General features: G+C 42.4%; 1 protein-coding gene across 4 annotated transcripts in view; it reads left to right on the forward strand.

Moving 5' to 3' along the window:
- Window positions 1-13,156, forward strand: part of LOC110526388 (nuclear factor of activated T-cells 5) — a 61,128-nt gene extending 47,972 nt beyond the window's left edge. For 3 of the 4 annotated variants that reach the window (XM_036980742.2, XM_036980744.2, XM_090238636.1), the window contains 8 exons: window positions 281-415; window positions 542-594; window positions 1,258-1,390; window positions 4,032-4,100; window positions 4,221-4,324; window positions 6,084-8,118; window positions 8,266-8,522; window positions 8,731-13,156. In XM_036980742.2, the coding sequence (XP_036836637.2) occupies window positions 281-415; window positions 542-594; window positions 1,258-1,390; window positions 4,032-4,100; window positions 4,221-4,324; window positions 6,084-8,118; window positions 8,266-8,504 (2,768 nt within the window). In that variant the 3' untranslated portion in view covers window positions 8,505-8,522; window positions 8,731-13,156. The remainder of the gene's footprint in view (window positions 1-280; window positions 416-541; window positions 595-1,257; window positions 1,391-4,031; window positions 4,101-4,220; window positions 4,325-6,083; window positions 8,119-8,265; window positions 8,523-8,730) is intronic. The other variant, XM_036980743.2, reaches the window with a different exon arrangement.
- The last annotated feature ends 316 nt before the right edge of the window (window positions 13,157-13,472 follow it).

The raw sequence follows: 13,472 nt of genomic DNA on the forward strand, positions 1-13,472 counted from the left end.
CTCAAGTACATGCACATACACACCATTTTTTAAACACCAGCTCAGCTCACATTTTTCCTGGCAAAGCAATTAAAGCACAATTACTATTTCCCCAAGATTACACATGTGCCTTCCAAGAAATCACAAGGTATTCTTGAGCAATTGGTTTAAGCTTTTCTGTCGGCTTCCCCTGGTTCCTCTGAGAAGGCCAGCAGTTCTGTACTCGTGACAGAATATTAGTTAAAGAAGCTAGGTCAAGCAGAACTCAGAGCCTGACGGTCTGTTGGTGTCCTGTCTACAGCCCAGCCTGCAGGGGTGCCTGAGATTCTGAAGAAGTCCCTCCACAGTTGCTCGGTGAGGGGGGGTGAGGAGGTCTTCATCATTGGGAAGAACTTCCTCAAGGACACCAAAGTCATATTCCAGGAAAATGTATCAGGTAGGTCTACACAACCAATTATTGTCTGAAATCCATGTCCTTACAGTATATGAATAATGAATAACATTTATATTTATTCCTTTACCTACCATACTAATGAAACCGTTCATTGTTTTCCCCCCTAAGATGAGAAGTGTTGGAAGGCAGAGGCTGAAATTGACATGGAGCTGTTTCACCAGGTAAATAAGCTTATTCTCTGCTTATTGTGGTCCTAGAATGATTCATGCTAATGATTTAACAGGGTGATTAGATAACAGCAGCCATTTGAGATTTGTAGGTTTAGATGTAATCATCTTAAATTGCTACTCACTCAAGGAGGTGAATGGCCTCATTGTTTTGTCACCTAATTACTGTGAGCCACGGTGGTAAGTAGGTCTCAACAGTCCTGCATAAACCTTTGCCCTTGGGAGCCAGAGGGTCAGAGCTTCGTTAGCTAAGCCTCAATCAGTTGTCTGAGCCCTGAGGTGTTTTAGCTGTCTTTCACATGTTATTCACAATTTGTAACCATGTGTAACCAGGCAAACTCTGTAAATCATCGCCACACCTTCTACTAGTCAGCAAAGTTTGAAAGGTGTTGCACATCTGAACTAGTTGATGACGTATGGAGTCTCCAGTTCATCGTCTGTGCCAGGATCATGTCCATTGTGGCTCTCTCTCTCTTTCAACTCTAGATTGTGCTGACATCACTTGATTATTTAATCTAAGTAATTTTGCGCTTGAGCCTATTTTATAAGGGATGTTGACACGTTTGTCACATGACTTGATGTATGTAATTATAAGACTGGGGCTACTGTACATTTCTGTTAGCTAAGTCGATTTGTCTGTTATGCATTTCCCCTCAGAATCACTTGATTGTGAAGGTTCCTCCTTACCAGAACCCAGCCATCGCGTCTGCAGTGTGTGTGGGAATCTACGTGGTGACCAATGCTGGCCGATCCCATGACGTGCAGCCTTTTACATACACTCCAGAACCAGGTCTGTGATAAGTCCATGAACAAATTATATTTTGTTTCACCTTCTGCGCCACATTAGGACCAAAACAAAATTTCCTCAGACCATGTCTTCGGCCAGTGTAAATTACAACCATTACTCTACCACGACAACTGTATTAGGTGGATATATCATCTAGCCTGCTCTAAATTTACCATTACAGTCTTTAGTACAGGAAGCCATGTCAACTTGGGAACAGGGGGGTATTTGTCTCCTCCTTTTTCCTCATCACTTCCAGGCGTCAAAACGTCCTTTGGGCACTGTGGCACGAACTATCAATGAGCGAGCAGGAAGTGACAGGGAAAGGAACTAAAACAATGAAACAAAACATGGAAGTGTAGATGATCCATCTAAAAACAAACAAAAATGCCCTTCTATATACAGTATGTACTAAACATGATACCGGATTAGGCAGCGCCCTATACAAAACAGTATGTACTAAACATGATACCGGATTAGGCAGCGCCCTATACAAAACAGTATGTACTAAACATGATACCGGATTAGGCAGCGCCCTATACAAAACAGTATGTACTAAACATGATACCGGATTAGGCAGCGCCCTATACAAAACAGTATGTACTAAACATGATACCGGATTAGGCAGCGCCCTATACAAAACAGTATGTACTAAACATGATACCGGATTAGGCAGCGCCCTATACAAAACAGTATGTACTAAACATGATACCGGATTAGGCAGCGCCCTATACAAAACAGTATGTACTAAACATGATACCGGATTAGGCAGCGCCCTATACAAAACAGTATGTACTAAACATGATACCGGATTAGGCAGCGCCCTATACAAAACAGTATGTACTAAACATGATACCGGATTAGGCAGCGCCCTATACAAAACAGTATGTACTAAACATGATACCGGATTAGGCAGCGCCCTATACAAAACCGTATGTACTAAACATGATACCGGATTAGGCAGCGCCCTATACAAAACAGTATGTACTAAACATGATACCGGATTAGGCAGCGCCCTATACAAAACCGTATGTACTAAACATGATACCGGATTAGGCAGCGCCCTATACAAAACAGTATGTACTAAACATGATACCGGATTAGGCAGCGCCCTATACAAAACAGTATGTACTAAACATGATACCGGATTAGGCAGCGCCCTATACAAAACAGTGTGTACTAAACATGATACCGGATTAGGCAGCGCCCTATACAAAACAGTATGTACTAAACATGATACCGGATTAGGCAGCGCCCTATACAAAACAGTATGTACTAAACATGATACCGGATTAGGCAGCGCCCTATACAAAACAGTATGTACTAAACATGATACCGGATTAGGCAGCGCCCTATACAAAACAGTATGTACTAAACATGATACCGGATTAGGCAGCGCCCTATACAAAACAGTATGTACTAAACATGATACCGGATTAGGCAGCGCCCTATACAAAACAGTATGTACTAAACATGATACCGGATTAGGCAGCGCCCTATACAAAACAGTATGTACTAAACATGATACCGGATTAGGCAGCGCCCTATACAAAACAGTATGTACTAAACATGATACCGGATTAGGCAGCGCCCTATACAAAACAGTATGTACTAAACATGATACCGGATTAGGCAGCGCCCTATACAAAACAGTATGTACTAAACATGATACCGGATTAGGCAGCGCCCTATACAAAACAGTATGTACTAAACATGATACCGGATTAGGCAGCGCCCTATACAAAACAGTATGTACTAAACATGATACCGGATTAGGCAGCGCCCTATACAAAACAGTATGTACTAAACATGATACCGGATTAGGCAGCGCCCTATACAAAACAGTATGTACTAAACATGATACCGGATTAGGCAGCGCCCTATACAAAACAGTATGTACTAAACATGATACCGGATTAGGCAGCGCCCTATACAAAACAGTATGTACTAAACATGATACCGGATTAGGCAGCGCCCTATACAAAACAGTATGTACTAAACATGATACCGGATTAGGCAGCGCCCTATACAAAACAGTATGTACTAAACATGATACCGGATTAGGCAGCGCCCTATACAAAACAGTATGTACTAAACATGATACCGGATTAGGCAGCGCCCTATACAAAACAGTATGTACTAAACATGATACCGGATTAGGCAGCGCCCTATACAAAACAGTATGTACTAAACATGATACCGGATTAGGCAGCGCCCTATACAAAACAGTATGTACTAAACATGATACCGGATTAGGCAGCGCCCTATACAAAACAGTATGTACTAAACATGATACCGGATTAGGCAGCGCCCTATACAAAACAGTATGTACTAAACATGATACCGGATTAGGCAGCGCCCTATACAAAACAGTATGTACTAAACATGATACCGGATTAGGCAGCGCCCTATACAAAACAGTATGTACTAAACATGATACCGGATTAGGCAGCGCCCTATACAAAACAGTCAAGTCATGCAAATTTAGTCCTGATTGTTTTTCACTCTATACAGTTTCATTTCATATTATATTTTTTGTATGTGAAAACCTGACATGCAGACGAGGGAGAATGAGACTGGGTATGAAGAATAAGGTCATCTGATTTGCATGTCCTTAACTCAACCTGCTTATCTGTGTACGTCTCAGTGGACATATCTGTGAAGAAAGAAGTTCCATCTCCAGGCAAGCCCTGCCCTTTTGATCAACGGATGAAAGGTATAGTATATCTCTACCATGCTGTATCGTGTGTTCTTGTTTGTAATGGATAGGTGTGTGTGTGTGTGTACTCCTTCCTGTATGCCAAAATTGTAACATTGTCCCTACATGCCCCTACAGTAATTGATGGTGCCTTGATGCCCCCAATGTTGCCTCTTGTGAAGAGAGAAGAGGTCACTCCAATGGAGGTCTCCAGCAACCTCCCTTCTGCTGGCGTGTTCAAGGTAAAAGCTCTACAAATGCATTCCCAGCCTTGGCTGTGATAATGCCTCATTAAATAGTAGAATCATATCCATATGAACCATATCGATCTTTCCTCCAATATACAGTGCCTTGCGAAAGTATTCGGCCCCCTTGAACTTTGCGACCTTTTGCCACATTTCAGGCTTCAAACATAAAGATATAAAACTGTATTTTTTTGTGAAGAATCAACAACAAGTGGGACACAATCATGAAGTGGAGCAACATTTATTGGATATTTCAAACTTTTTTAACAAATCAAAAACTGAAAAATTGGGCGTGCAAAATTATTCAGCCCCTTTACTTTCAGTGCAGCAAACTCTCTCCAGAAGTTCAGTGAGGATCTCTGAATGAGCCAATGTTGACCTAAATGACTAATGATGATAAATACAATCCACCTGTGTGTAATCAAGTCTCCGTAAAATGCACCTGCACTGTGATAGTCTCAGAGGTCCGTCAAAAGCGCAGAGAGCATCATGAAGAACAAGGAACACACCAGGCAGGTCCGAGATACTGTTGTGAAGAAGTTTAAAGCCAGATTTGGATACAAAAAGATTTCCCAAGCTTTAAACATCCCAAGGAGCACTGTGCAAGCGATAATATTGAAATGGAAGGAGTATCAGACCACTGCAAATCTACCAAGACCTGGCCGTCCCTCTAAACTTTCAGCTCATACAAGGAGAAGACTGATCAGAGATGCAGCCAAGAGGCCCATGATCACTCTGGATGAACTGCAGAGATCTACAGCTGAGGTGGGAGACTCTGTCCATAGGACAACAATCAGTCGTATATTGCACAAATCTGGCCTTTATGGAAGAAAGCCATTTCTTAAAGATATCCATAAAAAGTGTTGTTTAAAGTTTGCCACAAGCCACCTGGGAGACACACCAAACATGTGGAAGAAGGTGCTCTGGTCAGATGAAACCAAAATTAAACTTTTTGGCAACAATGCAAAACGTTATGTTTGGCGTAAAAGCAACACAGCTCATCACCCTGAACACACCATCCCCACTGTCAAACATGGTGGTGGCAGCATCATGGTTTGGGCCTGCTTTTCTTCAGCAGGGACAGGGAAGATGGTTAAAATTGATGGGAAGATGGATGGAGCCAAATACAGGACCATTCTGGAAGAACCTGATGGAGTCTGCAAAAGACCTGAGACTGGGACGGAGATTTTTCTTCCAACAAGACAATGATCCAAAACATAAAGCAAAATCTACAATGGAATGGTTCAAAAATAAACATATCCAGGTGTTAGAATGGCCAAGTCAAAGTCCAGACCTGAATCCAATCGAGAATCTGTGGAAAGAACTGAAAACTGCTGTTCACAAATGCTCTCCATCCAACCTCACTGAGCTCGAGCTGTTTTGCAAGGAGGAATGGGAAAAAATTTCAGTCTCTCGATGTGCAAAACTGATAGAGACATACCCCAAGCGACTTACAGCTGTAATCGCAGCAAAAGGTGGCGCTACAAAGTATTAACTTAAGGGGGCTGAATAATTTTGCATGCCCAATTTTTCTGTTTTTGATTTGTTAAAAAAGTTTGAAATATCCAATAAATGTTGTTCCACTTCATGATTGTGTCCCACTTGTTGTTGATTCTTCACAAAAAAATACAGTTTTATATCTTTGTTTGAAGCCTGAAATGTGGCAAAAGGTCGCAAAGTTCAAGGGGGCCGAATACTTTTGCAAGGCACTGTATATGAAAAGCTAGCAGGTATCATCTGTTTTTTGTATTCTCAGCGGACCCCCGATGTCATGTGTTCCGCCCAGCAGACGCTGGACATGAGTTCCAACCTTCCCCCCAACAACAGCCCGTTCTCCAACTCCTTGCCGCGGCCTGCCAAGGACCCTGCCGAATCCCAAACAGCAGTCTTCAACAGTGCAGAGGCCCTGAGCACCATACAGAAGCAGGACATCGCTCTCACCAACTCCTTCCCCGTGCCTGCAGACTCTCTACTCCAACCTGGGCCTCAGCAGTTCCTCCTGGAGCCCAGAGAGGGGCTTGGTCAGGACAGGGCTGGCAACAATGCTGGGGCGGTAGGGAGGCTCAGTCAACAAGTGGAGGCCCCTCAACCTGCCCCCCAGCAGCACCAGCTGCCCATATTCCCCCCAGACGATGTGGCCCAACTGGAACAAGCAGTGAGACAACTGCAGGCAAAAGGGTACTGCAGCCAGCAGCAACAGCGACAACAGCAACAGATTCAACAACAACAAATTCAGCAACAACAGCAGCAACAAATTCAGCAACAACAGCAACTACAGCAACAGCAACTACAGCAACAGCAACAGATTCAGCAGCAACAGGTTCAGCAGCAACAGGTTCAGCAGCAACAGGTTCAGCAGCAACAGGTTCAGCAGCAACAGGTTCAGCAGCAACAGATTCAGCAGCAACAGATTCAGCAGCAACAGGTTCAGCAGCAACAGGTTCAGCACCAACAAATTCAGCAGCAACAGATTCAGCAGCAACAAATTCAACACCAACAAATTCAACACCAACAACAGCAACAGCATGTGTTGGAGAACCTGCGGCAGGAGCTGTTTAAATCACAGATGCCAATGCAGTGTGGCATATTTCAGGGCGGTTCTCTAGGTGAGAACGCTGAACAGCAGGGTTCCCAGCAGGGCATGGTGCAGAACCATGGTTCCCTCTTTCAGCAGGCCCAACAGCAGCAGAGGCAACAACAGAAACAGCAGCAGCAAGCAGCACTCTTTCAGCAAGCCAATGACCTCCTCTCCATTCAGACCAACTTCCTCCATCAGACCCCTTCTCATCCCTCTCCACCCCTCTTCCATAACCCCAGCCCCCTGGCTGAGGCACAGGACCCACAGGGGGTGCTGTTCCACACTCAGAAGGCCTCTCCCACCCAGGAGCAGGTCCAGGCAACCCTCTTCCAGAACACCCTGACAGTGTTGAGTAGGACCAGCCTCTCCCCAGAGCAGCCCCCCTCTGCCGCCAACCTGTTCCTCCCCCAGAGTGCCCTGTCTGGTCAGCTCTCCGCTAGCGGCAGCCAGCAGCAGCAGCTGGCCTTCCTCAGTGCCCTTCAGACCTCTGCCCCTGAGCCCCAGTCAGTGTTCCAGGCTCAGACCCAGCTTTCTCCTATCCAGCAGGGGACCCCCATGGAGCAGCAGCAGCCCTCCCAGCCTCAGCCACCTCAGCAGAACTCTATGTTTCAGAACATCTCCCCTCATCCACCTGCAAACACTCTCTCTCAGACCCAGCAGCAGCAGGCTGGCCTACTGTTCTGCAGCAAACACCTCTCCACTCCAGAGCAGCCCCCCAGTCTGCTGTTCAGTGGCCAGGGCCAGATGCCCCCCATGAGCAGCAGCAGCCTGAACTCTCAGGAGCCCCAAAACCCCTCCATGCTGTTCTCTCAGGCCAGCATGGTGACTGTTAGCCAGCAGGAATCCTCTGAGCCCATGGCCTTCCAGGACCAGAGCCAGGTGGTGGGGAACCCCTCAGAGCCTCGCCATCACGGCCTGTTCCAAGAGCAGCAGCCCATGCAGCTGATCACCAGCTCCAACAACGGCCCAGAGCAGCCCGTCTCTCTCTTCATGCCCCAATCCAACATATCTGCCCTGCAGGGTTGCATGGCTGCCCAGGAACTCCCGCAGACAGGCATCTTCAGCACTCAGAATGGGGTGGCAGGCCTGCAGACCACCACCTCCTCCCCCGTACAGCAGCCAGGGTCTCTGTTCCAGACAGCAGTCAGTGGGAGCCTCAACCAGCCCAGCGAGGCCCAGCAGCCAGGCCTCTTCCTCTTTGGGATTCAGAATGGTAAGGATTCATGATTATGTGATCTGTCCTTTTATCAAATGTCATCTTTTTTTTAATATGCTCCAGAAAAGCTTATGACATTGTTTGGTTTTCTTTAACATTTCATGTGGCATGAAGTCAGTGACTACCCCTTTCTTCCCCATACAGAGTGTGGCCAGCTGATAACCTCTCCTGGAACCACTCTGTCTGATCAGATCATTGCCATCAGTCAGTCTGGTCAGAATCAGAGAGAGAGCGAGGCCCAGATCCAGTCGCTGCTCAACCAGTCCATGTCTGAGTCAGGGAGCATGCAGAACAGCATGACCGCCTCCCAGAACATGGAGAAGATAGATGACCTGCTTGTCAGCCTGCAGGAGCAGGGCAACAACCTCACTCGCTCCTACTAGGCCTGCTATAGGTTTCAGGTGAATGCTCATCTCTCTATAAACATGTTAAAAAGTTTGGTTTAACAATGTGTTTAAAACGGTTGTACTTTCGTTGTTCATTTTAAACATCTTTGAGGGTATCTCAGAAAGCAGGATTAACCATTTGGAATTCTAGTTCCAATTTGAATCACTGACTACTGTTCACATGCTTCTATGTCTTTAAACATGTAATTGCCCCTCCCTTTAGGAGCCCAGAAGACCCCCAGTGTGGACCCCCATTACAGATGGCAGAAGACCCCCAGTGTGGACTCCCATTACAGACGGCAGAAGACCCCCGGTGTGGACCCCCATTACAGATGGCAGAAGACCCCCATTACAGATGGCATAAGAATGAAAACAAACCCAATGGTGGGCTCCTGTCCGAACTCCAAGTTACATGTAAGCCTCAGCGGCCTTTTTCTCCAAGGACAGTCTTCATGTGTAGATGCTCCACAGTGGCGCCGAGCAGGGCACCAGTCCTCCACTGCATCTAAACCTGGACCTCAAAATAGGACATAGGTTGTAGTCACCCCACAACTGTCATTGTATCTCGCAGCTAGTCGCCTCCAGCTCTTAATGAAACATGACACTATGTAATGTTTGGCTAACTCATCAGTTCTCAGAGCAGCACTTTGCGGTGTGGTTTTATAAGGATGGTGGTGGAAGCTAGCACAGCATTCTGTCTTCTCCAGGACCAGAGTGTGGGCTCACAGTTGTTTATAACGCATTGTTGTCCTTTTTATACGATATTAAAAGTATTTTAGGAAATAGCAAAAGAAAATATACAATTAATGAAAAATAAACCTTTGTAAATATATTTTGACTTTAGTTCTTTCAGCACTTTATGATGCTTTCCTTTTGTGGCCAGTTACTCATTAAGTTGGCCTATGCATTTGCTAGTCAGCTATTTAGTCAGTACATCTCCACAACTTTATTACTCATGCATGTGTTTTGAGTTATGGCTTTAGTTTTTTTATTGTTCCTTTCATGAAATACCAGTTTCTTATTGGCAGCCATCTTCCCATTACCCATTCCTGAGAATAACTCCAAATATTTGAGTATTACACCATGGATTTCTTTACCTGATTAGACTCTGTAGTACGAGAGATGCTCTAGATTAGGGTCAATGTGGATCAAGAGAAAACAATCATCCAGCCTTTAAATTATTCATTTCCAGTCTACATAATTAAATAGGCCTATATTTTGAATAAATCAGAACCATATATGTGTACTATATACCAGTGTGCACGGTTGTCTGATGTAATTAAAGAGTATATTGTTATTTGTATCATTCTATTGCAAATGTAGATAATGTGTTGTTTTGTGATGATGTCTCCATGGAAGATGTTTGTATTAGCTCACGTCTGGCACGCACAAACTGGACTTTTATCCATAGATCAGAGAGGAGTTTTCCGTATGTTTGTCTTACTGTAAAATACCAACTCTCTTGCCTACAGTGGGCCACCCCAGGACCTGAGTCAAGGCCTCAAGTCACAGCCTCCTTTTTCGTCTTCATGAATGGCCAGTTTTATGGCTCATATTGATTGGTGTGTTCATATTTGTCGTTTGAGACTTGCCATGTTTTGACAGGAAGAAAGTGGTGAAAGTGACTGGAGCAGTTATCTGTTTTGCCTTGAGCATGAATGGTTGTTTGTAGTTGGATTATTAGTGTCAGGCGTGATATACAGATGTATGATCTTAATTTGATCACTCTTTTGTTGCTGAGAATTTTCCTGCACTGGAAGAAAAACTTTTTTATTATTATTTGTATTTTATAATTTTTGTATATATTTTTGTTGTACTTTTTACCCCGAATTTCATGATATCCAATTGATAGTTAGTCTTGTACCATCGCTGCAACTGCAACACGACTCTGCCAAGCCGCTCTGCTTCTTGACACACAGCTCGCTTGTGTGTCAAATTTCGACTTTGAAATTTCAGACTTGATTTACCCTAATGAAAAATGTATCAACCTCTACAAAAATGTCCATTAATTATAATCCACAGAATAATTCACATTTCCTTTTGCTGCAGGATTATTTTTCTGCTATAGCAAACTAGCTCAAATTAAGACCCTACACCTGTACTGCTGCGAAACTGGTTTGTGCTTTTATTCTTTACATGTGAGTATTGGGCTGGAGTGGAGCCAACAGTAAGATTGTGTCTTGTTTTTTGTCTGAATCTGAGTATACACATGAACAAGGGGCTGGTCTCTGATGACAACAATAACAGCTTCGTTGAGTGCCTCCATCTTTCTCTCTTAGTGTTGTATTTTATTGTGTGTTCTTAACATCATTACCTTTTTTTCACTTTAAAAACAAGCAGATTTTTTAAATGGAGAGTATTTAAATTATTTTTAGTAATGTGATTGGTGGGGCCCCATATTTCCCATCCCAGAGCTTGAGCTGTGTTCTTTTAGATATTTAAAGGGACCCTACTCATGAAGAATGAACCGTTAAGTTGCTTTGGAGAAAAGAGCTGTCTGTGATTGGCCTTCTTCAACTCTTGTGAAATACTAGTAGTTTTGTTTCCAGTAGTCATGAGTATTTGTGAATTTTTATCATATTTACAAATATTTTATCATATCTTTTTTACTGGTGTAGTTCTAATACATCTTTTCAGAAATCATATCTAATTTATTTGGTATTTCTTGTTTTAGATATTGTCTAAATTGTGTCCCACAATCATATTTGTGCTACAAATGACTTGATGTACAAGTTTGGTTCTGATTTAACTCCGTAATTGTATTAATATTAGTTATGTGGATTGGGCCCTTCCCCACCTGTTGAAACTGTAGTTGGCTGTGGTCTTGTGTGACATATCTGTCAGTGAAGCTTTTCTTCTCCTTGTAGATGTGAGGACAGGGATACAACTTTATGATTGAGGGAGTTCAAATGTAACATGTACACTGAGTCACATGTACATTCCTGTGCATTGTTTTCTTCCATTTGATAGATTTCCGTTGAGATCAATTGTACAGTATGTTTGTCCAAATCTGATAGTTTAAAGTCAAACCCTTGTGATATCATCCATGAAACATTTAACCTATACTGTCACATCTTCAACTTACTTCACCTCTTGAATAAGGAAAGAGCAGGAAGTTATTGGACAACTCTGCCAGTAATAAAGCCATACAGACAGTTAAAACAGTATCTATTAAATATTTGTTAATAGGGTTTACAAAAAACTCCAAACGCAGAATGTGTTTGTTACCTCAACCCGAGCAGGTTGCTAATCAGGCCACCTTACTCAACATTGGACCAATTTCAATGATAAAGTACATTCTTTATATATAGTATACATACGATCTTTTGTTAGCAACATGTTAATGTTTTGTGTTATGAATACACAATAAGATTATTGTTAATAAGGATATTGAGGAAAGAAATACCTATTTTCAAATGTAACCCATGAATATCCCATGTAGTATGAGCTTTGACAAAATAAGAGGCCTATTTGTCAAGTAGGCTACATGTTTTACATTGAGGACGACATGAGTCTTTCTAATTGAGTGGCGCTATACTTTATTGTGCCGGTAAAGGTTTCATTTATTGAAGACCTAAAAATTAACGACTTTTCCTACTCAACCAATGACTACAGAAATGCAGAGGTCACCTTGAAAGTTCATCTATATTTTTACCATATTTGCACCCAGACTAACCAATGATTTATGACATCACAGTGTACAGCAAATATATTTTAGAAGTATTGCTCAGTACATTGGATGATATACTTGTGCCTTGACAAACTTTTTATAGTAGAGACCAGATTTATCTTGTACCAGTGTTGCCTATTTTATTCACCGCTGTGACACAATTGTCAGTGGTTATTAGCCCTTGATAACTAGTATCTTGCAAGCCATACGACTTGTGTGCTTCAAATGCCGTACAGAAATGAGTGACCAGATAAATGTATAGTGTTGTGCAATTTGTTGTGCATCTGATTTATTTTCACGAAAATATGAATTGCATTTGTTTCACGTCGTTGCAATTTAAGTTTTGTCTCAAACTGCTATGCAGCTTGATTCAATATAAATGTATATCTGTAACTTTTTTAATATATATTTTATCTATCTAGCCTCTCTTGATTGTTCATTGCAAAGGGGAAACTATAACGAAATATTGTAATTATGTTAATTATTTATGTCACTTTTTGAAATAGTATTGATACTGTGTGCCACCGGGATTTGTTTTTATTTTTATGATTGGGCTTGTGTCAGTCAAGACCAACACAAATTTCACCTAATTCAAACAAAGTTGTCATTCAGAATTTTCATCATGGGTGTTTTGTTTATATTGTAAATGTTATCAGTTAGTCTGTTCACACACTGTTCTGTTTGTGTCCCCTTAACCTGTCTGGCTTTGGTTTGATGTGAAAGTCTGCTTTGTTTCCATGAGTTTTTTTTCTGGTGATCAGTAATGAACCTGTTGATAGCACTGACAGGTTATAGGTATGTGTGCATATCACCTATGTGTTTTTAGCTACCGTGTAAACAACTGTTAAATATTACCTTTAAAAAAAAATGAATCTATATAAAAATGTATTTTTGCTTTTGTTGGGGCATTTGTATACTCTTGCAATTATATTTATGTAAACCTGCTGGTATCTATATTAATAAAGATAGATGATACGTTTTCCTTTGTCTAGTTGATTTCACCACCCTCTGATGTTTGGTTTTCGTTCGATTTTTGCATTGATCAACTTTTTGTTTTTGCTCAGGAGAGACAGAAAGACAACATGAATTTCCCATACCGTGAAAGATTGGAAATGGCAAAATCAAAAGCACACCAATCTAATTACGTTTCAAGAGTAACATAACTAATCATTAATCAAATGCGCCATGGCCTAGTTGTCCATCCAAAACATGTTTTAACATTATGAAAGGAGGAGAGCGAGGGAAGTAGAAAGGGAAAAACATGCTTGCATGCTCAGAAACCAGATGAATATGAT

This window comes from Oncorhynchus mykiss, chromosome 6 (assembly GCF_057628025.1).
Source record: "Oncorhynchus mykiss isolate SJ-2025 chromosome 6, ASM5762802v1, whole genome shotgun sequence".
NCBI classification, from domain to species: domain Eukaryota; kingdom Metazoa; phylum Chordata; class Actinopteri; order Salmoniformes; family Salmonidae; genus Oncorhynchus; species Oncorhynchus mykiss.